Source organism: Ranitomeya imitator, chromosome 9, assembly GCF_032444005.1.
Source record: "Ranitomeya imitator isolate aRanImi1 chromosome 9, aRanImi1.pri, whole genome shotgun sequence".
NCBI lineage: Eukaryota > Metazoa > Chordata > Amphibia > Anura > Dendrobatidae > Ranitomeya > Ranitomeya imitator.
The window spans coordinates 33,174,531-33,200,630 of NC_091290.1; the positions used below are offsets into that span (position 1 = coordinate 33,174,531).

The 26,100-nt window shown below is 44.3% G+C and overlaps 2 protein-coding genes across 2 annotated transcripts in view; both read left to right on the forward strand.

The window, feature by feature from the left end:
• The window catches only part of BRMS1 (BRMS1 transcriptional repressor and anoikis regulator), a 27,082-nt gene extending 22,830 nt beyond the window's left edge, over positions 1 to 4,252 (forward strand). Inside the window, exons 10-11 of the mRNA XM_069740274.1 lie at positions 2,557 to 2,680; positions 3,764 to 4,252. Of these exons, the coding sequence (XP_069596375.1) occupies positions 2,557 to 2,680; positions 3,764 to 3,887 (248 nt within the window). The 3' untranslated portion in view covers positions 3,888 to 4,252. The remainder of the gene's footprint in view (positions 1 to 2,556; positions 2,681 to 3,763) is intronic.
• A 10,414-nt stretch (positions 4,253 to 14,666) lies between these two features.
• Positions 14,667 to 26,100, forward strand: part of RIN1 (Ras and Rab interactor 1) — a 33,374-nt gene continuing 21,940 nt past the window's right edge. Inside the window, exons 1-4 of the mRNA XM_069740309.1 lie at positions 14,667 to 14,789; positions 15,053 to 15,130; positions 18,097 to 18,274; positions 20,700 to 20,814. Of these exons, the coding sequence (XP_069596410.1) occupies positions 15,099 to 15,130; positions 18,097 to 18,274; positions 20,700 to 20,814 (325 nt within the window). The 5' untranslated portion in view covers positions 14,667 to 14,789; positions 15,053 to 15,098. The remainder of the gene's footprint in view (positions 14,790 to 15,052; positions 15,131 to 18,096; positions 18,275 to 20,699; positions 20,815 to 26,100) is intronic.

Sequence of the window (26,100 nt, forward strand, 5' to 3'; positions counted from 1 at the left end):
CAAACAAAAAAAACAACAAATAATAATGTTCAGTTATGCACTCAATACTTGGTCAGGAATCCTTTGGCAGAAATGACTGCTTCAATGCGGCGTGGCATGGAGGCAATCAGCCTGTGACACTGCTGAGATGTTATGGAGGCCCAGGATGCTTCAATAGCGGCCTTAAGCTCATCCAGAGTGTTGGGTCTTGCGTCTCTCAACTTTCTCTTCACAATATCCCACAGATTCTCTATGGGGTTCAGGTCAGGAGAGTTGGCAGGCCAATTGAGCACAGTAATACCATGGTCAGTAAACCATTTACCAGTGGTTTTGGCACTGTGAGCAGGTGCCAGGTCGTGCTGAAAAATGAAATCTTCATCTCCATAAAGCATTTCAGCCGATGGAAGCATGAAGTGCTCCAAAATCTCCTGATAGCTAGCTGCATTGACCCTGCCCTTGATGAAACACAGTGGACCAACACCAGCAGCTGACATGGCACCCCACACCATCACTGACTGTGGGTACTTGACACTGGACTTCAGGCATTTTGGCATTTCCTTCTCCCCAGTCTTCCTCCAGACTCTGGCACCTTGATTTCCGAATGACATGCAAAATTTGCTTTCATCAGAAAAAAGTACTTGGGACCACTTAGCAACAGTCCAGTGCTGCTTCTCTGTAGCCCAGGTCAGGCGCCTCTGCCGCTGTTTATGGTTCAAAAGTGGCTTTACCTGGGGAATGCGGCACCTGTAGCCCATTTCCTGCACACGCCTGTGCACGGTGGCTCTGGATGTTTCCACACCAGACTCAGTCCACTGCTTCCTCAGGTTCCCCAAGGTCTGGAATCGGTCCTTCTCCACAATCTTCCTCAGGGTCCGGTCTCCTCTTCTCGTTGTACAGCGTTTTCTGCCACATTGTTTCCTTCCAACAGACTTACCATTGAGGTGCCTTGATACAGCACTCTGGGAACAGCCTATTTGTTGAGAAATTTCTTTCTGGGTCTTACCCTCTTGCTTGAGGGTGTCAATGATGGCCTTCTTGACATCTGTCAGGTCGCTAGTCTTACCCATGATGGGGGTTTTGAGTAATGAACCAGGCAGGGAGTTTATAAAAGCCTCAGGTATCTTTTGCATGTGTTTAGAGTTAATTAGTTGATTCAGAAGATTAGGGTAATAGGTCGTTTAGAGAACCTTTTCTTGATATGCTAATTTATTGAGACAGGTTTTTTGGGTTATCAGGAGTTGTATGCCAAAATCATCAGTATTAAAACAATAAAAGACCTGACAAATTTCAGTTGGTGGATAATGAATCTATAATATATGAAAGTTTAATTGTAATCATTACATTATGGTAAATAATGAAATTTAACACTATATGCTAATTTTTTGAGAAGGACCTGTATATTACCATACTCGCCTATCGTCGCAGGCGGGGACACCAGTGCGCTGTGGGGGTCAGGTGCTGGTATCGCCGCTAGCTCAGGCCCCCGACACTTGCTATATTCACCTGGCCCTGATCCAGCGCTGCCTGCCGCTTCTTCCAGGTGCTCTGGCTGTGACTGTTCAGTCAGAGGGCGGCGCGCATTAAGCGCATCATCGCGCCCTCTGAACTGTGAACGTCACAGCAGAGGACCCGGGAGACGGAGCCGCACGCAGCGCTGGATCAGAGCCAGGTGAATATAGCCGATACTTGCCCTCCTGGCGCGTCCCTGCCTCTCCGGTGGAGATCGCGGTGTGCGTTCAGTGTTTACGCATACCACGATCTCCTGGGAGCGTCACTCTGTGAGGCCCAGACTGCGCCGGCGCTTGCGCAGTCTATAAAGGAGCGGACAGAGTGATGCTCCCAGCGTTATATTATAGATATATGTCTTAACTTGGGCATTAAGTCAGACAGGTTACTTGCATTATTTAAAAAATGCCTGGTGTCAAAAACTCATTGTGGGAACGCAGCCTAAATCTTGTGTAGCAAAGAAGATAAAAAATAAATAAATAAATTAACGGCACCTGAGAAAAAAGTGGATATAATATAAAATTTAGGGACAAACTAGGTGCAAACCTAAAGGTGATCTCCCAAGTTTGTGTTGAAGAAATTTCTATGACTGGTTCTTTTTTTTTTTTTTTATCTGAATGGGGTGTTTTGTGATGAAAATACAATTCCAAGAACTTGTGCAACAAATGTGCACCATGTTCATTAACCCTGAGAGTACCAAGAGTTTGTGAATGACTGATGGTATCTGTGTGGGGTGGATTAGGACAGGACCCTCGCTGACCCCGGTGTATACTCCCTTCCCATATGTATTGCGTTGGCTGGCAGAGGAAGCCTTAGTAAATTCCCTGTATTTGTGGCACAGAAAGCCAATGTTGTACTTTGAGAACTATAGTAGAACTTGATGATTTTGCTGCAACACAATGGAACGTAGTGAGCACAATGTATAAATGTCGCGTTCACTGTTGTGATGGGGCCAGACAATCCCAACATTTTAGAATATAAGGTGATCCCTCTTTACTGCTTTTAAGCAGTTTTTACTTTTTATGTATTTTGCTTCTATTAAAGTATTTATTTTTTTCTTGGTCATTTTAGGAGGAAAAGTCGAAAAACAACATTTTAGTGCTCGTTGTGAAGACGGCTGCCTCTATTATGAAGGAGAGAGCTTTACCAAGGGAGAAGCCATTATACTTGACATGAAAGATGAACCACCTTCACAGTAAGGAAGCGGTTTCTTGATGCAGGCTGTTTTTGTGTTTTTATTTTACGTTCACGCCTAATAGAAAGTCTTTAACAGTTTGTGAGAAATTAAAGGCTCCATAAAGCACAAGACAGCAACGGGCAGTTAAAAGAAACCTGCCACCAGGTCATTTTCTTTAAAACAGATTTTTCTGTTTAAAAATTATATTTTTAAAGAATATCTAGATTAATATAGAAATTAAACAAAAGTTTAGACACTTCCTGTTCAGTACAGATGGTTTTTCAGCAGTCTCATTAGCAGTATTTTTCGCTTTGTAAGACGCTCCGGATTATAAGACGCACCCCAAATTTTGAGAAGAAAAATAGGAAAAAAAACTTTTTTTAATAAATTGGTGAGGCTTCTTATAATCCATGCGTCTTATTGCTTACCAGGGATTGTGGCTGCGGTGGATCAGGGTCGTTGCTGGAGGCAGGAGTGGAACATTGCTGCAGGCTGGGATGAGGGGGTCTGTAGGGGGACTCCTGTGCTGCGGGGGGGGCTCCTGTGCTGCAGGGGTGTCGCCAGAGCCCCCGGCAGTTCGTCCATGCTTTCCTGTGCTGTGGACTTCGGGAAAATGGCTGCCGGGAGGCGGCGCATGCGCAGATGGAGTTCTTGGGACCAAGATCTTGAGAGATGAGATCTCAGCGCTGAAATCTCATCTCCCGAGATTCCGGCGGCCATTTTCCTGGAGTCCATCACACAGGAAAGCATAGGCGAACTGCCGGGGGGCTCTGGCGTTTCACAAAATGTTGCCAGACCCCCCCCCCCCTCCACAGCATCGGAGCCTCCAGCATTACCCTGGGCAGCGGTGGCGGACAACTGCGGCAGCGGACACCCCTCATCCCAGCCTGTAACGGTATATCCACTTTGTAAGACGCACCCCCATTTTCCCCCCCAAATTTGGGGGAAATAAAGTGCGTCTTACAAAGTGAAAAATACGGTATGTATAATTTTGTATTTTTTTTTTTTTTTTTTTTAATACGGTAAAGTGTTGCTACACCCCCAGGTTTGTTGTGGTCTTTTTGCATTCCTCTTTTTGATCCCAACGTGTCATGTCTGCAGGGCGGTGATCACAGCAGTCAGCACAGGAGAAGTCTGGCTGAGGCGAGGAGACAGCAGCAAAACAAAGATCTATGTTTCACAACTGCAGAAAGGCAAATACTCAGTGAGAAGAGCAGGGAAGTGAGCGCGGCCTCACCCGGACTGCGGCTCGGTGGACGGGCGATCCTCTACAACGTGGCGATCACCATAGAGTGTAACGTGCAGAATTAGATCGCTGTGTATGTCATGTTGGGTGATCTCGCATTGGTCTTGAGGTGCGTGTATGGAGTGAATGGTGTGTGAACTGTGTGCTAATGGAACCTATAGAGCTTTAACCAGGACACTCGGTGTGGCTGGACAGTGGTGAATGAACAGAAGAGTTTTTCAGATATAGTATATAAATATTTTCCTATATTTACTTTTTTCTTTTTTTTTTTTCTTTTGCACAAAATAAATGTATTTTTTTATATCCGTTAATTTAGTAGACAATAAAGTCATTTTGAGAGATGACCTGTTTTGGGCATTTGTTTTTTTCTTTACTTTCTCCCTGCTGAGATTGAGGGAGGAAGATATTAACCAGTAAGTTCGTTAATTTTACAAAGTTTTAAGGGGGGTGTTCGCACTGAGGGTTTTTTTTTTTTTCTTTCTGAAAAGTTTTCTAGTGTTTCTACTCCCAAAATTCAGCAGAAAGAAAACTCTGAACACACCCTAATAAATCGGCATATTCATTCAAGGTAACAGCAGCTTGATGCCAGAGATGGGCGTAAGGGCAGCCATGATAAGGTAATGGAATGACAAGGAGGGGAAGGTGCCTATTGATTTTGTCTGACCACTTATATGCCAGTCAGTAGTGAAAATTAAAATCTCCCAGTACATTTATATCCTCCATATGTCCTACGTTTTCTGAAGCCTGGTTATTACAACTTTATGTAGCTCTAAGTGCATTAGTTAAAGGCCGGTGTTGCCATACACCTGACGCATAGGAATAGGAACTGAGCTGCAAAAAAAAAAAATACAAGTAACCTATCTCAATGGGTGCAGTAACTCTGCAACATCAAATGCTCATTGTGGGAACATAGCCTAAGGGTGCTATCACGTTGCGTTTAGGCACCCGTTCTGTGGCTCTTGTCATGGCTCGCATCCAATCCTCCCCTGGTGTCTATCTCAAACTTGTGACATTCTGTACTCTGATCACACGGTTATCCCACCTTCCATTCACATGCCTATTGGGTTCCTCTCACACTGCATTATTCCCTGTGTTCAATGGCCATGGAACCTCCAGGGGCGGTAACAGTAGCTGCAGGCCAGCGAAGCTCAGGGGCGGTAACAGTAGCTGCTGGCCAGGGAAGCTCAGGGGCGGTAACAGTAGCTGCAGGCTGGGGAAGCTCAGGGGCGGTAACAGTAGCTGCAGGCCGGGGAAGCTCAGGGGTGGTAACAGTAGCTGCAGGCCATGGAAGCTCAAAGGTGGTAACAGTAGCTGCAGGCCAGGGAAGCTCAGGGGCGGTAACAGTAGCTGCTGGCCATGGAACCTCAGGGGCGGTAACAGTAGCTGCAGGCCAGGGAAGCTCAGGGGCGGTAACAGTAGCTGCTGGCCAGGGAAGCTCAGGGGCGGTAACAGTAGCTGCTGGCCATGGAACCTCAGGGGCGGTAACAGTAGCTGCAGGCCAGGGAAGCTCAGGGGCGGTAACAGCTGCTGGCCAGGGAAGCTCAGGGGTGGTAACAGTAGCTGCAGGCCAGGGAAGCTCAGGGGCGGTAACAGTAGCTGCTGGCCAGAGAAGCTCGGGGGCGGTAACAGCTGCTGGCCAGGGAAGCTCAGGGGCGGTAACAGTAGCTGCAGGCCAGGGAAGCTCGGGGGCGGTAACAGTAGCTGCTGGCCAGAGAAGCTCGGGGGCGGTAACAGCTGCTGGCCAGGGAAGCTCAGGGGCGGTAACAGTAGCTGCTGGCCAGAGAAGCTCAGGGGCGGTAACAGTAGCTGCTGGCCAGGGAAGCTCAGGGGCGGTAACAGCTGCTGGCCAGGGAAGCTCAGGGGTGGTAACAGTAGCTGCTGGCCAGAGAAGCTCAGGGGCGGTAACAGTAGCTGCTGGCCAGAGAAGCTCGGGGGCGGTAACAGCTGCTGGCCAGGGAAGCTCAGGGGCGGTAACAGTAGCTGCAGGCCAGGGAAGCTCAGGGGCGGTAACAGTAGCTGCTGGCCAGGGAAGCTCAGGGGCGGTAACAGTAGCTGCAGGCCGGGGAAGCTCAGGGGCGGTAACAGTAGCTGCAGGCCGGGGAAGCTCAGGGGCGGTAACAGTAGCTGCAGGCCAGGGAAGCTCAGGGGCGGTAACAGTAGCTGCAGGCCAGGGAAGCTCGGGGGCGGTAACAGTAGCTGCAGGCCAGGGAAGCTCGGGGGCGGTAAGATACTGTTATTTTTATCCTTGAGAAGTGGTTCTATTAAGCTGCAATTAGTTTGAGTCACAGGCCCAAGTAATGTACAAATATATTATTGCTATATTCCCTAACACTTTGGCTATGTGCACACGATGCGGATTTTTGCGCACAGAAACGCTGCAAATCCGCACTGTGATTTACAGTACAATGTAAATCAATGGGAAAAATGCGGATTTAAAAGTGCATGTCACTTTTGTGCGGATCTGCAGCGTTTCTGCAACCCTCCATGATAGAAATCCGCAGTGGTAAAAATCTGCATCTATTCCGCAGCCAATCCGCATAAAAACCGTGGCAAATCCGCGGCTGCGGATTCTGCCAGCAGATGCGGATTTTGTGCAGAAAATTCTGCACCACTTTTCCTACGTGTGCACATAGCCTTAAACTTTGGCGAGGGAGGAAATAAGAACCCTGCGAAATCCCAGACAAACTCCTTGCACATGTTGTTCTTAGTGGGATTTGATTTTAAGTGCTGCAAGACCACCGTGCTGCCCCCATCCATTATATACAGTGTTAATAAACACCATTTTTTTCCACAACTGATAAACTGCAATTACAGGAGGATTGCACACGTCTGTGCTCTTTTCTTCTTTGAAGCGCTGAACATTGAATTCCCTTTTAGTATAAGCTGTACAGAAATTTCTGATAAGAATACCTGCTGTAGAGCCTGAGGGGCCAGTGGATGGCGCAGAGAATCGAAGAGCATTTAAGAAAATAAAACGAGTTATGGTCGGCTCTAGGCATGAAGTAAAAGTGTTTTTCTCCTTTTGTTTTTGCTTCAAGGGTTGTTCTATTAAATCTCACTGAAGATTGACAGTTCAAACAGCACTGCTGGCTCTGACTTTGCACTTTTCCATGCTCCAAGCAATGGCATCATTGGCGGAGTGCAGAGGGACAGAATCTGGCCGAATTGTGTGCTCCATAGAGACTGGCCAGCTTTAGAACAGCGCTTGGAAGCACTGCACGTGCTCGGCTACCGCTGCTAGACTGCAGAAGTGGCCAATAACCTAGATAAGAGCATACTAAAGAAAAACCCGCTGTACGTGAGAGTGGAGATTTTGTTATATACATGCTCAGAGACAACCATACGTAATCATACTTGACAATACTAAGGTCTTTTACATATGAAGGGATTGTGTAGCTCTGAATTACATGTAAAGTGGATCTGCCACCAAATTTCACAATAATTACTACATACATTGTTGAACCTGATGAGGCTGGGGTACTTTTCTTTGAAAACCCATGTCCGATATAGTCATGCAATCCTAAAATACACATAAGCAGACAGGGCTGGACCCATAATATGCTTATTATAATATTAGGTAGGGAAACTGTCACAAAGAAGTCTACAGCTATTTATTATAATATTTACATATATTTTCAAAGTAAGTACACCAGTCTCATTGGGTCTAATAGACTTATTTACCAATGTATGCCGTTTCTATTGTTAAATCTAATAAAAATCTATAATGAATATAAAAGCCACCTTACTGATCTATACTGATCCTGCTCCAATGCTGTAGGGTCCCAGGCAGGTCTTCGACCTTTCTGCAGCATCTCAGTGGACTTGACCACTGCAGCCAATCGTTAACTGTAGCTGTGATGAAAGGCAATGCATCAAGCAGTGATTTGGCTGCAGCAGTGCCATGCTTGTTCAAACTGCGTGGTTTTTTTTTTCGTTTTTTTTTCGTGGCTAAATAACCCTTTTAAATAACTACTCCCTAAAGACCTTTTATGTAATGGGTTAGAAGCCTCAGAAATAATTAGATAATTGAATAATGTACCAACCTTTCTGTCAATCTGCGTTTTATGTGCAGATTTTCCCCATAGAATAGCATTAGATGCGGAAAATCAGCAGGTAAAAAAATGCACGTAATCCGAAAATGACTGTCAATAAAATTTTGTCAGAGCCAAAACCCAGGAACTATAAAAAAAAAAAAAAAAAGCAGCTTTATTTAAAACATGACATAACAAAAATAGACAAAAAAACACAGCGTCAAAAATCCAAGTAAAATAATTTTCCAAATAAGTGCATAAAATCTGTAACATCAAAAACTCATGAAATATTCATCATGGGAACGTAGTCTTATTACCCAAATGAAAAATGGAAAGTCATACATTGCATCACTCGGAGTCCTCCATATTGTGTATTACAGATCTGTACTGTAAATCTTCCATAAAATGCTGACCACAATAAAAATCCTTTTTGTTACCCCTCAGGCTAAATTCGATGTGTCTGGGCGTGTGATGGTGCGTGACTCACATGTGAACGTCAATGGGTTTGTTTATTCAGTCGCTTTAAGAAAGGAATGTGACGTCCTATAAGGCTGAGGAGTACGGGCGGGGAGACTATCTACCGATTTTATAGAACTGATATTTTATACTCCCAAAATGAAGCTCGGACGCTGCCAGGATTTCCCACAGAGTTTAGCGGGTACGACATTCCACTGAAGATCCAAACCTGAGGCTTCATGAATTTAAGGAATAGAAGGCTGATTTATAAACTTTACTGGAACCTAAGGACTCGGGGCTCTTTATGTGGCGTATATAAGAATAATGGCGCCCCAAAGCTATAGTCCAACTTGACCCCCACCAAATATATATAAATAATGTGGTGAGGGTCACGAGACGTAGGTACAATCACAGTGAGATGGACATGTGCATTAGAAATAGTGACCCACTGAAGCTCCTCTTTGTTTTCACTTATACAATACCACTTTAATGGCCCCCATACAGTAGGATGCCCCCCCCCCAAAAAAAAAAGGATGAAGCCCCTACTATATCCCCAGTACAGTATAATGGACCAGTGTCCTCTACAGCATAATGAACTCGTCTGCTGGATTTTGTGAAGTGGATACAAAACCCGTAGTCCAGTTTCATGAACAAATTACGGCCCAAGATGCTTTTGCTTTAACATAATAAAATAAGCATAACCTGCTGCTGTCCTCGCCTCTCCACTGCTGCCTCTTCGCTACTATTTAGGCTGTGTGCACACGTTCCGGATTTTTCGCATTTTTTTTCGTGGTTTTTCCACTATAAAAACGCGATAAAACTGTGAAAAAAAAACGCATCCATTAAGCATCCTATTATTAAAATGCAATCCGCAGTTTTTGTGCACGTGCTGCGTTTTTTTTCTGCGGCAGAATCGCATTCCGGACAAAAACAGAGCATGTTCATTCTTTGTGCGGAATCGCGGGGATTCCGCACACATAGGAATGCATTGATCCGCTTACTTCACGCATGTGGCTATGCTCACCATGCGGGAAGTAAGCGGATCATGTGCGGTTGGAACCCAGGGTGGAGGAGAGGAGACTCTCCTCCACGGACTGGGCACCATATAATTGTAAAAAAAAAAAAAAAAAAAGAATTAAAATAAAAAATCGTGATATTCTCACCTTCCGGCGGCCTCTGCAGCATGCGATATACCCACGGCAGGAGTTGTAGAATTGCCGTGAAAATTTCACTTAGCCTTACTGGTGTTTTTGAAAGGTTGCAGCGCTGATTTCCTATCTACAGCACATAACTACGACAGCCAATCACTGGGCTCAAAGATGATGAACTAGCACATTACGGCTAAGCTGAGGGATTGGCTGCAGTGGTCACGTGTGCTGTAGATAGGACATCAACATTGAGGCCCTGTCAACAAATACTGATAGGGAGCAGTGTAGGGATGGCACTAAAATGGCAAGGGTAATAGTAGGTAAATACTAGTGATGAGCGAGTGTACTCGTTGCTCCGGTGACCTCCGAGTATTTATGACTGCTCGGAGATTTAATTTTCATTGCGGCAGCTGAATGATTTACAGCTCCTAGCCAGGCTGAGTACATGTGGGGGCTGCCTGGTTGCTAGGGAATCCCCACATGTAATCAATCTGTCTAGTAGCTGTAAATCATTCAGCTGCCGTGATGAAAACTAAATCTCCGAGCAGTCATAAATACTCGGAGGTCACCGGAGCAACAACTACACTCGCTCATCGCTAGTAAGTGTAACTACTGCTAATTTTGTTATATTGAAGCAAGTTTAGATTGTCCAAATTTTGATTGAAACCTGATAACCCCTTTAATGTTCTAATAGTTTCTCATATTGATAACACAAGTAACATCTAAAAGATTCTCTGTCTTAGCAGCTCAGCCATGTCCCCCTGCAATAGGAGCCTCTCTCCTTGCTCCATTTTCAAAAGGACACAAATATTTTTAAGTATTGCCCACTTTGACTCCCAGTAATATTGGCTGGATTGTGAACTCTGTGTGTCCAGAGTACAGCTACTTCATTAGCTCATACATGTCAGCACAACTCTTATTCAGCACTTATTACGCCTTCATATGCTTTCATTTTTGTCTATAGCCAGTTTTATCTGCTCTCCATGAGACTGTACAAGCTTTCTACCCTGTCCATATTGTAGAGATCTGTCTCTCCCTTCTTGCTGCTTTCTTTAACATGGAGAGAAGGGTTGGAGAGCAACTCACCAGGTGCTCTGAATGATACGTAACATTTTTAAAAATTTAGATAAAAGTCTTACATCTTGCAGCAGCAAATTGATGGAAATGTTGTAATGAAGAGTAGGTTTAGGTTCAGCCCAGAGGGCAGGAGGTAAGTGACCCAGAAGGTTAAATGCTTGTGTGAAGCATATCCCCTTGCTTTTTCTCTGGGAGGTCCTGAGGACACATCATGTGAGAAGTCACACACAAAGGGGACCACAAGCCTCCCATGTGGCAGCCCCTCCCCCACCAGCCACGCTTTTCAACTAACTGGTAAATGACCATCTGTTCTGCTTACATCTTTTGTCCTACCACTATTGTATTTGCATATATGACCATTGTATATGTGTAACCATCGTATATAGAGTGTATTGTCTACTGTGCTCTTAAGGCGATTAAATATATAATTTATATAAATATATAATTTAATCTTGGGCTGTCCGTCTTCTCGATCCACGAATCCAAACGTCCGTTTCTCAGTCTAATCTCACATGCTAATGAGGGCAGGTTTCTGGCCCGATGTAACCCTGTTAACGGATTAGGCGTATATCGATCGAGGAACTGATGACAGTCCTACCAGGCTGATAAGGTTCTGTTTCACTGGTGCTCAGCCTTTCAAGATTGTGGGTGAGTGTGGTGCCACGTCAGTGATTGCGTGTGCCACCTTTTCTCACTCCCCGTGCCTCCCTGGGCCCACGTGGACAGGGGGTGTCTGTGCCAAGCTGACCTTACGTGTCCCCAGGGGTGAGGAACGACATGTTGGTACAAGTGGGGAGGCCTTACCTGTGATCCCGCTGACGTAATATTGATGTCAGGTGGGGTAGTGAGGTGTGGATGCTTCACGTTCATCAAAAGTGGTGGCAGCACGGTGGAATCAAGATAATAGTGTGTGTGACCCATACTCCCAGACACTAAAGACTACCAGTAGTAGCTTTCTGCCACTGGGTTCTTAAAGGGACTCTGTCACCTAAAAATCGTATCTGAGCTAAGCCACCGGCATCAGGGGCTTATTTACAGTATTCTGTAATGCTGTAGATAAGCCCCCGATGTAACCTGAAAGATAAGAAATAAAGGTTAGATTATACTCACCCAGGGGCAGTCCCGCTACGGTCCGGTCCGATGGGCGTCGCGATCCGGGTCCAGGACCTCCCTTCTTCATTCGATGACATCCTCTTCTTGTCTTCTTGCCACGGCTCCAGCGCAGGCGTACTTTGTCTGCCCTGTTGAGGGTAGAGCAAAGTACTGCAGTACGCAGGCGCCATCAGTCCACTAGTGCAGGGGTCCCCAGCTCCAGTCCTCAAGGCCCACCAACATGTCATGTTTTCAGGATTTCCTTAGTCTTGCCCAGGTAATAATTGCATCACCTGTGCAATGCAAAGGAAATCCTGAAAACATGACCTGTTGGTGGGCCTTGAGGACTGGAGTTGGGGACCTCTGCACTAGTGGGCTGCTCTCCATCTGCCCATCCCCCCCAGCCAGGCAGTCTCAGATGACCTCCTGCAAGCTGCCCTGGCCAGTCTCCGGGCTGGAGACAAAGCCACCTACGAGACCCTCATAGCAGCGGCAGAACGCCGCGAGGCAGTGGAAGATGCAGAACATCAGCGAGTGTACAAGCACAAGCAACAAACGCTTCAGCTCCAACTCAAGCTGCAGACCCCAGCCTGTCGCGAGTTCCCTGAGATCCAGATCCTGAAGCTACATGTGGAGTACTTCCATCTACTGGACCAAGGAGGGGACTTGGACACTTTTTTGCTGGCATTTGAGAAAACTTGCCATCAGTACCATCTGCCTGAAGACCAGTGGGTCTGGTTCTTAACCCCTTGCCACAGGCGTAAGGCCCTGGAAATCTTTGACCTGCCCAACGAGACCACTCTTAGCTATGAGGACATCAAGCAGGCTCTCGTCTGGCAGTACAACTTGACCTGAGACATACAGGAAGAAACTTTGGTATATGCAGTGGGGTCCTGCAGATAGCTGGGCCGATCACATGCGAGCCTTACTGAGAGTAATGTTGAACAATGGACCACGGGACTGGAGCTCACCACTGTCCAGCAGCTGAAGGAGCTCATCGCAACTGAGCAGTTTTTGTGGAACTGCCCGGAGGACCTCCAGCAGTACCTCCATGACTGGAAGCCAAAGGGGGCCTCTGCAACAGCGACACTTGCCAACCAGTACTCCAATAACAGGACTCCAGAGGCCAAGAAACTTGCCGGCTGGAGAGAGAGTAAGATGAACACGGTGCCTGCTGTCCCTGCTCCCAAGATACTAGGGGGCAACTGCCCATGCTTCCCTATTCACGTCAATGGGGGAACTTCGACTGTTTCACCTCTGCAGACAGTCAGGACACTTCAAAGCCATGTGTCCCCATGTCCAGAAGGACCCATCCAAGAAACTGTCCACTGTTTTGTGTGTGTGTGTGGATGGGGGTGGTGGGAGGTCCCTTGACAACCTTCAGCCCATCACAATAGGCCAGGACATTGCCATGGGACTGCGAGACACCAGCCCTGAGATGACTCTTGTGCGGCCTGAGCTGGTGTCCCTACAGAATTTGGTACCAAGGAAAACTCTTGTTGTTTCTGGGATTGGAGGCATTGAACCGGCGCTGCCCGTCGCCAAGGTGTACTTGTATTGGGGTGGCTAGTGTCCCACTATGTGGCCACTGAAACCCCAATGCCTGATCCTCCAGACCAAAACATAATGTCCATCCCTGTTGGTGTCAATTTGAATAATGTGCCTACTGATGGGGATTTGGGGGTGGGTGATGTACTGTGTCCCACTCCCCTTGGGGGATGAGATTAATCAAGCCAGCTGTGATAATGCCTCCGAGTATGGCCAGCAGGCTGACTGGAACAGTTTGTCCTGTGAGGTTGTGACAGAGGGGACAGATGGGGCAGACAGCTGCGGAGGGGGAGCATGAAATGGAGGGTGGGGTGGTCCAAGGAGAGGTAGGCCTCATTGCAGGGTTCCTCCACAACCAGCATGTCAGAGGGCCAGGTTAGTCAGTCTGGACCAGCAACTTGGGCGGAAGCAGAGGAGAAGCGGGCACTACATACGGTTGCAGCGACTGTGGCTGCTGTCATGCGCAGTGGTAGCACCGGGGGTCCGACGGATTCTCCCCTTCTGACCAAGTGGCTGTTGGGTCAGATGGAAGCCAGGAGACAAGTCCCGGGGAGCTGACCCAAGACGTGGTAGTTTTGTCTATTCTAGTCACGTCTAGTCAGAGATTTCAGGCAGTGTTGGATGATGGGGGTGTCTGTGTAAAACTGTGCCAAGCTGACCTTACGTGTCCCCAGGGTGTGCGGAACGTCACGTTGCTACAAGTCAGGAGGCCTTACCATATTATCCCTCTGACGTAATATTGACATCAGGTGGGGTTGCGAGGTGTGGATCCTTGACGTTCATCACACCAGCGAAGGCCAATAAGGTCATATTTGGCCGAGAGGATTAATACTATTAAGACCAGTGATAGTTGGGTGTTCGAGAATTTACATTGGGGCCCCAGGAGTATCTAGTTTTGCCATGGCTAAGATCTGACTTGCATGACTTAACGCTGAACTAGGCAATCTGTATACAATGGGATGAAATGTATCCGTCTCCTTTACTTTGCTTTTCACAGGGAAAACCTCATTCTGCATAAATGCACAATCTATAATCCGTTAGTGGTTTGCGATACGAAGCCCAATGTGAAGGGATCTGTCATAACCACCGAACGTTTCTTTCTGGAATCCCGATGTACAATAACAAATTGTATCGTGGTACCGTGTTAGCCAGATAAATCGATGTGAATACTTTTCTGCCCAATGATAACAAAAGTATTCTAAGAGTGATACCTTTATTGGCTAACCAGAAAATAATATGTTTGCAAGCTTTCGGAGCACAGTGGCTCCTTCTTCAGGCAAGATTACAAAAAGGAATCCCAAAAGCTCGACTTGTTTCACAAGTCTCTGCAGAGCAGGCATGTGGAGAGAAGTGGCAGCGTGAGATACTGAGAAAGCCGAGGAGGGGAGGAGAAGTGGAAAGATTGAGTGGAGGAGCTGCGTATACACCTTGCAACACCCTGAGGGTTAGTCACTCAGAGAACGCCCATAGGGGTGGGAAAAACAGGGCGAGAAAGATTCAGGACTCTGTGTCCCGAAGGAAGGCAGAAGGTAAGTGGGACATATTCCGTTGTTGTTCGTTACTTCTAACATGTGCTGTCCTCTATAGCGGCCAGACGATAACGTAAGAGTCGTTACTTCGTAACAATGTACAGACGTAATGACTATCCCGCAGTTCCGATATTCCACTGCTGAGTAATAAGGAGTTTACTCACCGCACAATATTCCTGAGGTTTTACCAAAGTTCAACTTGGAAGTATTAATCTTACTGCTTTCATTGTAACGTGACTCTCTAATCCTGTCTCTAAATTCAGAACAAGCATCGTGTACGAAGGAGGGGGTCAGGCTGGGATTACCGGAATGGACAGCACATCCGAACCCAGTGCTACAAGGTACGGTATCATATTAATGTGCTTGTAGTTGGGTTGTACGATCATCCGCGTTCACGTCACTGCTGCGGCACAGCGGGGGGGACTAGAATTCCATCACGATTTTTATTATCCATATATTAATCTACTTTGTTTTGGAGATCACTGCCTATTTTCAGGCTAATTCTATACATCACAATTCTTTCATATATTTCTGCTCAGTAAATAGCTGCCCTGAGTTTCTGTCGGGAACTCGTAGAGTCAATCTATAATTTATAAATGAGATGCAGAATATAGAAAACACTCAATCACCAGGTATAGCTTCCTTTCTCTCATACTGTCAGCAAAAGTGGTTCTCCGAATTGCATCTCAAAGTTTGTGGCACATGGCCAAGAAGCTGCATGCAGCCTTACATCACCAAGCACAATGCCAAGAGTTAGATGGAGTGGTGTAAGGCTGTAAAGCCACCACTGGACTCTGGAGGAAATGTGTTCTATGCGATGACGGATCACACTTCTCTCTCTAGCAACTGGATGGACGAGTGTGGGTTTGATGAACGCCAGGAGAACGTTACCCATCTGACTACATTGTGCCCGCTGTACAGTTTGGTGGAGGAGGATAACGCTATGGGCTTGTTTTTCAAGGGTTGGCCTTGGCAACTTAGTTCCTGTGATGGGAAATCTTAATGCCCCAAGCACAAGACATTGTGGAAAATTAATCTTCCACTAGGATGGGAACAGTTTTGGGAAGGCCCTTTTCTTTTCCCCATGGCTGGGCCCAGTGCACAAGGTCCATAAATGCCATGGTTGGAGGAGTCTGGTGAGGTACATGACTGGCCGCACAGAGCCTGGACCTCAACCCCATCCAAAACCTTTGGTATGAACTAGACGCGAGATTGTGATCACGGCCTCACCCCAACATCGGGGTCTGACCTCACAGATGGCCTTCTGGATAAAAATCCCTACATACGCACTCCAAAATCTCATAGCAATCCTTCCCAGAAAAGCGGGAGTTGATATATCTGTAATAATTAAAAACAAAACAAATAGACAGTGACAGAATTGCATTAATTCCATCCCCACACAAAACGTAACCAAATTCAATCAAGAAATTATATGTACCCCAAAATGGCACTAATAAAGCAACAACTGGTGTCCTACAAAATACAGGTCCTTGTTAACAATGTCCACACAATGTTTTGTAAAGCATTAATGAAAACACAAAAAAAGGCCTAAAATAAACTAATCTTTAATGGGTTTCTAGAGGATCAACAGAAATTTGCCTAATGACTAAAAATGACATAAAAAAAATCAAACAAACATTACTTTCCTGATTATTCTAATGTTTTTCCAGTGCTGTTGCCCTAACACTCCACATTGGTCTCTGTTTACTTCTGTGCAGCCACGTGTTGTCTACATGTGACCACTGCAGCCAATCGCTGGCCTCTGTCTTCTTGCGCCATTTCCTTTGGCATCACCAATTAGGACATTGATTGGTTGTATAGAAGTAATCACAGACAGCGGTGATGATCTAACTAGAAATCCATTAAGTAATGTTTGTTTCATTATTTTATTGGAAATGTTCATTGATCCCAGGAAAAAAAAATATTTTCGGCCTCTGCTAGGTTAAAAATGTGAACTCAATAATGAGCCCAGTGATTAGCTGCAGCGGTCACAAATGCTGATGTCAACATTGACCAGAGCAATGGTGGAGAGGCAGCACAGGGCCTGAATTTAGGAACAACGTATGGACGGATTATATTTTTAGCTTCTCAAAAATTAAACCTCTTCCACTAAAGTTGGAAATTAAGTAAAAAATCTCACGGTAACACGGTCTACGCACTCGAAAAAGATGGCAATGCCTAGCGACTCTCCATCAATGTAATAAATGAAGCGCTCAAGCACACCAGAACTCAAGCTCATAGAGATAATACCTAAGTGAGTGCCCCCTCTGTGTCACCCATACGCCCCATTAGGGCATACGGACAGGTGTTGGCATCATTAAACACCTCCTTTATAGGGTTACCATCTTCAACTTGTAAAAGTTTAAGCCTTCAAAAATAAAAAGTTCTAAAAAATGAATTGATAGGAAAAAAAACTATTACAACTTAAAAAAAAATTGTTTAGTCTCTTCTTCATCTTCAGGGCAGGATGCTACAAGGATTGAAAATCACAAGCTTGGATCTTACCCCCCCCCCCAGATATGAATAACTTTTTGGTTTATAATTTTCCTCCTTGTTACATACAGTCATGGCCAAAAGCGTTGTCACCCCTAAAATTGTTCCAGAAAATGAAAAATATTTAGAATTGAGAGTCCTCGGTGGTTGATACCTTTTAATGGCTAACTGAAAAGATGGTAACAATGGCTAACACGGTACCAAGATATATATCTTTCCTGTACCAGAAAATAAAGTATTTGTCCCAGAAAATTACTGCGATTACACGTCTTGTTACACACCTGATTATTTCCTTTGTGTGTATTGGAACGACACACAAAAAAAACAGGAAAAAAAGGCAAATTGGACATAATTTCACACAAAATCCCCCAAAATGGTCCGGGCAAAATTGTCGGCACTCTCAACTTAATATTTGGTTGCACGCTCTTTGTAATAAATAACTGCAATCATTCCCTTCCAACACTTTCAGCCATGACTTTATATTTAGAAATTCCCAAACCAGGTCTAGTGAGGAAACAGTTAAATAACATTATACTAACTTGACAGATGAAGAATCATGGACGTATTTACTGTTTGTTTTTATTATTTATGCGAAAATGTTCTGGGAAAAAGGTTTCTCGTTCCCGGCTGAAAATATCTAGATATTCAGTTCTCAGTCCCATGTGAAAGCATCTTAATATATAAAAAAGAGTTAAACTCCATGCACATGCTGTAGAACTTATGGTAGGAACCTCGAGCAGCAAGGTAAAATGCGGACCACGCAGCCACCATACTTAGTAATATTTGCTGACTTGGAACCTCTCTCTCTTTGCAGTATATGTGAACCTGTATATGATTATCCTCACCAAAAAAACTCCCGTTCCCCATCTCCCCGAGGCTCCCCGACAACTCTGAGTGTCTCCGAGAGGCTTCTTCTCACGCAGAGCGTCTGGCTTCATCTCAGTGTAAATTCGGCCACTGCATTGCACATTCTGCAGAGGGAGCCCCCTGGGGTAAGTACAGTACCCAACTCTTGGATTTACTCTTTATAAAAGATTCAATTCACACTGATGCACTAGGAGGGAAGGAGGAATGGCTCTTCCTAAGGAATTCTTAGGTGCTCAGTATGAAGTGTTCTTGGCAATTATCCATGGAAAAAAGTGTACAACCTCTATCCCAAATTCTGTCTTGCAAGAGCCGCCTTGCGGAGGTAGCCACCCTACTGTAAATCAATATTTGACCCTTCAATGACCCTTTGGAACATGACCAGGGATAATACCTAAGCTAGGCACTATAGTTGAGCAAAAAGTTTTGGATAGACCCTGATCTGGCATCCACATTGGCACTTGTTGCATCCGGACCAGGGCAGTGCAAACATCCTCGGCCGGCATTTGATGGCCAGCATCTGGGGCGCCTCCTGTGATTGCTAGACATAATGTTTGTGACAAAAAAAAATCAGCTACTTCTTGATACCATCCCTCTCCTAAGGTCCAACCAACCTGAAATGGGGCACTTATCTCTATAGATGTCCCTCCCAAAATTGCTAAACGTTGCTGCAACTGTTAGAATTTTGCTAAATTTTTGAAGAATCCAACATCTGTGATATCTCAACCATTTCACTCCATAAGTGATGGTAGAGTTGTCGGGCAAGCAGGAACCACTCTTACTTCCCCAGGCCTTAACATCCATGACTTGTAAGCCTAATGGCTCATGCACATAATATATTACAGCTTTGTTTTGTATGGAGCCAAAACAGGGCTGTCATAGATGTACTGGAGCCCAATACTGTGCCCTCTGCACCCCCTCAATGTCATGCGGAAGCAAAAAGATTCCTATTAATCCGACAGAATAAGAAACTGAGAATATTTTTGTAAATATGGAGTCCGAGGTTTAGTTTTATGTTAGAGCACAAAGGCTATACTTTACTGTTCTGTACTATAGAAGTCAAGTCTGAGCCCATGTGCATGACCCCCAAGTCGAGTCTGAGCCCATGTGCATGACCCCCAAGTCGAGTCTGAGCCCATGTGCATGATCCCCAAGTCCAGTCCAGGCCCATGTGCATGACCCCCAACGTACATGTAGAGGGGGATTTATGGTGTCCGTGATTGAATAATTACCACCAGTCTAAAGTTATATGAATCGTAGATTCAGAAGCTTAATGGACCCAAATACAGTCAATAGAGTATGTTAGGCACCATTTACCTGCAGATGCTCTTTGGCTATGTGCACACGTTCATGTTTTTTCGCGTTTTTTTTTTCGCTATAAAAACGCTCACATTAAGCATCCTATTTTTAGAATGCATTCCGCCTTGTTTGTGCACATGTTGTGTTTTTTTCCGCAGCGGAATCGCATTCCGGAAAAAAACGCAGCATCTTCATTCTTTGTGCAGAATCGCGGGGATTCCGCACACATAGGAATGCATTGATCCGCTTACTTCCCGCATGTGGCTATGCCCTCCATGCGGGAAGTAAGCGGATCATTTGCAGTTGGTACCCAGGGTGGAAGAGAGGAGACTCTCCTCCAGACCCTGGGAACCATATAATTGTAAAAAAAATAAATAAATAATTAAAATAAAAAATCATGATATTCTCACCTTCCAGCGTCCCTCACAGCTTTCCCGCTCCTTGCGACGCTCCGGTCCCAGTAATGCATTGCGAAAATGACCTGTTATGACTTAGCGGTCTCGCAAGACCATACATTATCTGGGGTCATGCCGTGAGGCATTACTGGGACCAAACTGGGAAAGCTGCGAGGGACGCCGGAAGGTGAGAATATCATGATTTGTTTTTGTTTTAGTTATTTTTAACACTATCTTTTACTATTGATGCTGCATAGGCAGCATCAATAGTAAAAAGTTCGTCACACTTGTCAAACACTGTTTGACAAGTGTGACCAACCTGTCAGTTTTCCAAGCGATACTACAGATCTCTTGGAAAACGCTAGCATTCTGCTTGCAAAACGCTAGTGTTTAGCGGGAAAACGCATGCCAATTCCGCATGCGTTTTACCCGCAGCAGGAGTTGCAGAATTGCCACGGAAATTTCCGTGGCAATTCTGCAACGTGTGCACTTAGCCGTAGGATGCCAATAGTGTTACATTGGTGCCCATCCGCCTTACAAAAGTGCGGCTACTGGGAGAAAATTAACTTACTTCTTCCCAGAAGCCGTTAGCTTTCAGTCAAGGGGGCTTACAGTCGTTGCTTGCAATATGAGTGGTGCTGTTTGTAAAAGTTCCGTGTGCATCCCCTTGACTGAAAGCCAGCAGCTCCTGGGAGGAAGTAAGTTTTTCTCCCGGTAGCTGCACTCTTAAAAAGTTACCTGTTCCCTTTAAGTAACAGGCTAGAGCCTAGGTGTTTTTTTACGTAATTTCTGATTATCGGTGTTTCCATGTTTGCAGTATTCATGTATAAAGGAACTGACCGAAAATTTTAACTTACAGACGTTTCTTGTAAGAAGATCAAACACTTGTCAGCAGCTGGTCCTGTGCGTGCGGTTATCAGACGATTGTGTGCCAAGTTTCATTCATCAGTCCTATATACATGAAGGACCATCGGGTAAGCTAATGAACGGATATAAAAAATATTGGGGTGCGCCCAAAAATCCTAGCTGAACGGCACCGTCCATAAAGCCACGCTGAACATTTCTGATGGACATTTCACGCTTGTTTCCCGACCTCTTTACACCGGCTGAGGAACAATGATGGGGACGGAACGATCACTAGTAGAGCAATCTGTCCACATACATATCATGTATCAGCAGCACATGTGACGTCTACACCGGCGATGTGCTGCTGAGAACAAGGATTTCTGCTCTGGCATAAATCGGATCCAATCTCTCGATGAATGAGCAGATTAATGTATTTGTTATATACCTCTTAGAATATGCAACTTTTTTGTAGAAATGTAATCCCATGTCGTACTTCACGCCAAAACGTAAACCATACTTCCTTTTCTCACCATTATTAAGTTTTACTTCTTAAAAACTGGTGTGATACATGGAATAAAACAGTTATAAATTTGACTTAGGCATTTATGACAATGAAATGTTGCAATTTGCAAAAGCATCTATTGTATATATCCCCGTGTGTGCAAAAAAAAAACACAACCCACTCCATATTTAATAATATTTCATACTATGATTTCTCTCTCGCAATAAAATTCTTCCATAATAAGGTAAACTATGGAGGTGTAAAAAAACCGGGAGGACAGCACCCCAACTTTGGCAGGCCACAAGGTGGTGCTATTATTTACTCATATACAGGTATATGAAAAAGTTTGGGCACCCCTATTAATCTTAAGCTTAATGTTTTATAAAAATTGTTTTTTTTTGCAACAGCTATTTCAGTTTCATATATCTAATAACTGTTGGACACAGTAATGTTTCTGCCTAGAAATGAGGTTTATTGTACTAACAGAAAATGTGCAATCTGCATTCAAACAAAATTTGACAGGTGCATAAGTATGGGCACCTTTATCATTTTCTTGTTTTCAATACTCCTACCTACTTTTTACTAACTTACTAAAGCACTTTTTTTTTGTTTTCTAACCTCATTGAGCTTTGAACTTCATAGCCAGGTGTATGCAATCATGAGAAAAGCTACTTAAAGTGGCCACTTGCAAGTTGTTCTCCTGTTTGAATCTCCTCTGAAGAGTGGCATCATGGGCTCCTCAAAACAACTGTCTAATGATCTGAAAACAAAGATTATTCAACATAGTTGTTCAGGGGAAGGATACAAAAAGCTGTCTCAGAGATTTAACCTGTCAATTTCCACTGTGAGGAACATAGTAAGGAAATGGAAGAACACAGGTACAGTTCTTGTTAAGGCCAGAAGTGGCAGGCCAAGAAAAACATCAGAAAGGCAGAGAAGAAGAATGGTGAGATCAGTCAAGGACAATCCTCAGACCACCTCCAGAGAGCTGCAGCATCAACTTGCTGCAGATGGTGTCACTGTGTATCGGTCAACTATGCAACCACTTTGCACAAGGAGAAGCTGTATGGGAGAGTGATGCGGAAGAAGCCGTTTCTGCAAGCACGCCACAAACAGAGTCGGCTGAGGTATGCAAAAGCACATTTGGAGAAGCCAATTTCTTTTTGGAAGAAGGTCCTGTGGACTGATGAAACCAAGATTGAGTTGTTTGGTCATACAAAAAGGCGTTATGGATGGCGGCCAAAAAACAGCATTCCAAGAAAAACACTTGCTACCCACAGTAAAATTTGGTGGAGGTTCCATCATGCTTTGGGGGCTGTGTGGCCAAAGCCGGCACCGGGAATCTTGTTAAAGTTCAGCAGATTCTTGACAATAATGTTCATGAATCAGTGACAAAGTTGAAGTTACGCAGGGGATGGATCTTTCAGCAAGACAATGATCCAAAACACCGCTCCAAATCTACTCAGGCATTCATGCAGAGGAACAATTATACTGTTCTGGAATGGCCATCCCAGTCCCCAGACCTGAATATCATTGAACATCTGTGGGATCATTTGAAGAGGGCTGTCCATGCTCGGCGACCATCAAACTTAACTGAACTGGAATTGTTTTGTAAAGAGGAATGGTCAAAAATACCTTCAATCAGGATCCGGGAACTCATTAAAAGCTACAGGAAGCGACTAGAGGCTGTTATTTTTGCAAAAGGAGGATATACTAAATATTAATGTCACTTTTCTGGTGGGGTGCCCATACTTATGCACCTGTCAAATTTTGTTTGAATGCAGATTGCACATTTTCTGTTAGTACAATAAACCTCATTTCAAGGCAGAAACATTACTGTGTCCAACAGTTATTAGATATATGAAACTGAAATAGCTGTTGCAAAAAAAAAACAATTTTTATAAAATATTAAGCTTAAGATTAATAGGGGTGCCCAAACTTTTTCATATAACTGTACATTGGCAGGCCACAAGGTGGTGCTATTATTTACTCATATATATTGGTGGGCCACAAGGTGGTGCTATTATTTACTCATATATATTGGTGGGCCACAAGGTGGTGCTATTATTTACTCATATACATTGGTGGGCCACAAGGTGGTGCTATTATTTATGAATATGAATATTATTATGAATAATAATAATAATAATAATAATAATAAATACATATTGGCAGGCCACCTATTACTTACACATATACATTATCAGGCCACAAGGTGGTGCTATTGGACATTCCCAGTCCTAGTCCTTTCTTTTGTAACACAGCTATCATATGTTTATAGCAATAATCACAGTCAGAGAAAATGGCATTTTTCACAATATAAAAAATAAATAAAATATATGTATATAAGTGTACAGTATATACTCAAATTCGAGAGTCCTCAGTGGTTGATGACTTTTAATAGTGAATTGAAAAGATGGTAATGAATTGCAAGCTTTCGAGACTACTCAGGTCTCTTCATCTTTCTATTTGTCACCATTTTTCAGTTAGCCATTAAAAGGTATCAACCACTGAGGACTCTAACACGTTAATATTTTTCTATCTACTGGCTAACACAGTACATATATATATATATATATTTTTCCAGTATATATTCAAACACTGTATGTTATTTTTCCTTCTTTCATGAAACAATTATTTTATGTCACAGCAATAATGACAGCTTGAAAAAATATCATTTTGCAAAATATGGTAGAATTAATAATAATAATAATAAATAATATTAGAGGATAAAAGAGCCCTGCTCTGCTGATTGGTGCAGGTTTCGGAGGTTGGACCCCCACCGATCAATATAATAACATCTATCCATGTCTTCTCCAGAGAACCTCCTTTAAGGGCTCAAACTCATCTGCATTTAAAATGGGCGAGTGCTATCCGATAAAGAAAAATCGCATAGCACCTGACTAATGATGTTAGTCAATGATTCTGTTTGTATCTGTGATTTTTGTTCAATATGGTGCAGTGGTATAGGTGCATATACAGTACAGACCAAAAGTTTGGACACACCTTCTCATTTAAAGATTTTTCTGTATTTTCATGACTATGAAAATTGTACATTCACACTGAAGGCATCAAAACCATGAATTAACACATGTGGAATTATATACTTAACAAAAAAGTGTGAAACAACTGAAAATATGTCTTATATTCTATGTTCTTCAAAGTAGCCACCTTTTGCTTTGATTACTGCTTTGCACACTCTTGGCATTCTCTTGATGAACTTCAAGAATGGGAATGGTCTTCCAACAATCTTGAAAGAGTTCCCAGAGATGCTTAGCACTTGTTGGCCCTTTTGCCTTCACTCTGCGGTCCAGCTCACCCCAAACCATCTCCATTGGGTTCAGGTCTGGTGACTGTGGAGGCCAGGTCATCTGGTGTAGCACCCCATCACTCTCCTTCTTGGTCAAATAGCCCTTACACAGCCTGGAGGTGTGTTTGGGGTCATTGTCCTGTTGAAAAATAAATGATGGTCCAACTAAACACAAACCGGATGGAATAGCATGCCGCTGCAAGATGTGTTGTGAATTCTGTGGCCAAGCTCCCTCCTGTGGTCGTGAGTGGTACTTCGGCTGGTTCTGTCTATGAGCTTCCTTTGGTGGATGAGAGTGGTACTGCGGCTTCTGAGTATCCTTCCTCAGGTGATGAGGTTAAGTCGTTAGGTGCTGCTCTATTTAACTCCACCTGGTGCTTTGATCCTGGCCTCCAGTCAATGTTCTAGTATTGGTCTTGCTTCCTCCTGGATCGTTCCTGTGGCCTGTCTATCCTGCATAAGCTAAGTTCTGCTTGTGTTACTTTTGTTGCTATTTTTTCTGTCCAGCTCGCTTTATTGGTTTTTCTTGCTTGCTGGAAGCTCTGAGACGCAGAGGGAGCACCTCCGTACCGTTAGTCGGTGCGGAGGGTCTTTTTGCCCCTCTGCGTGGTTGTTTGTAGGTTTTTGTGTTGACCGCAAAGCTATCTTTCCTATCCTCGGTCTATTCAGTAAGTCGGGCCTCACTTTGCTAAATCTATTTCATCTCTGTGTTTGTATTTTCATCTTTACTCACAGTCATTATATGTGGGGGGCTGCCTTTTCCTTTGGGGAATTTCTCTGAGGCAAGGTAGGCTTATTTTTCTATCTTCAGGGCTAGTTAGTTTCTCAGGCTGTGCCGAGTTGCATAGGGAGCGTTAGGCGCAATCCACGGCTACCTCTAGTGTGGTGTGATAGGATTAGGGATTGCGGTCAGCAGAGTTTCCACGTCTCAGAGCTCGTCCTATGTTTTTGGTAAATGTCAGGTCACTTTGTGTGCTCTGAACTTCAAGGTCCATTGTGGTTCTGAATTACCTGTTCATAACAGTACTGGAGGCCCAAAGTACTAATGCTTCTCAATAGAGGGAAAAGAGAAGTTCTGAGACCAATTTTTTTTCTTTGCACTGTGTTCTGTCTTTCTTTTCCCCTTTACATCAGGGCGGTTCAGAACACAGGTGTGGACATGGACATTCAGGGTCTGTCCTCTTTGATGGATAATCTCACTATAAGAGTACAGAACATTCAAGATTTAGTGGTTCAGAATCCTATGTTAGAACCTAAAATTCCTATTCCTGAGTTATTTTCTGGAGATAGAGCTAAGTTTTTGAATTTTAAAAATAATTGTAAACTATTTCTGGCTTTGAAACCCCGCTCCTCTGGTGACCCAGTTCAACAAGTTAAGATCATTATTTCTTTATTACGTGGCGACCCTCAAGACTGGGCATTTTCCCTTGCGCCAGGAGATCCTGCATTATGTAATATTGATGCGTTTTTTCGGGCGCTCAGATTGCTGTACGACGAACCTAATTCAGTGGATCAGGCAGAGAAAAATTTGCTGGCTCTGTGTCAGGGTCAGGATGAGATAGAGATTTATTGTCAGAAGTTTAGAAAGTGGTCCGTGCTCAC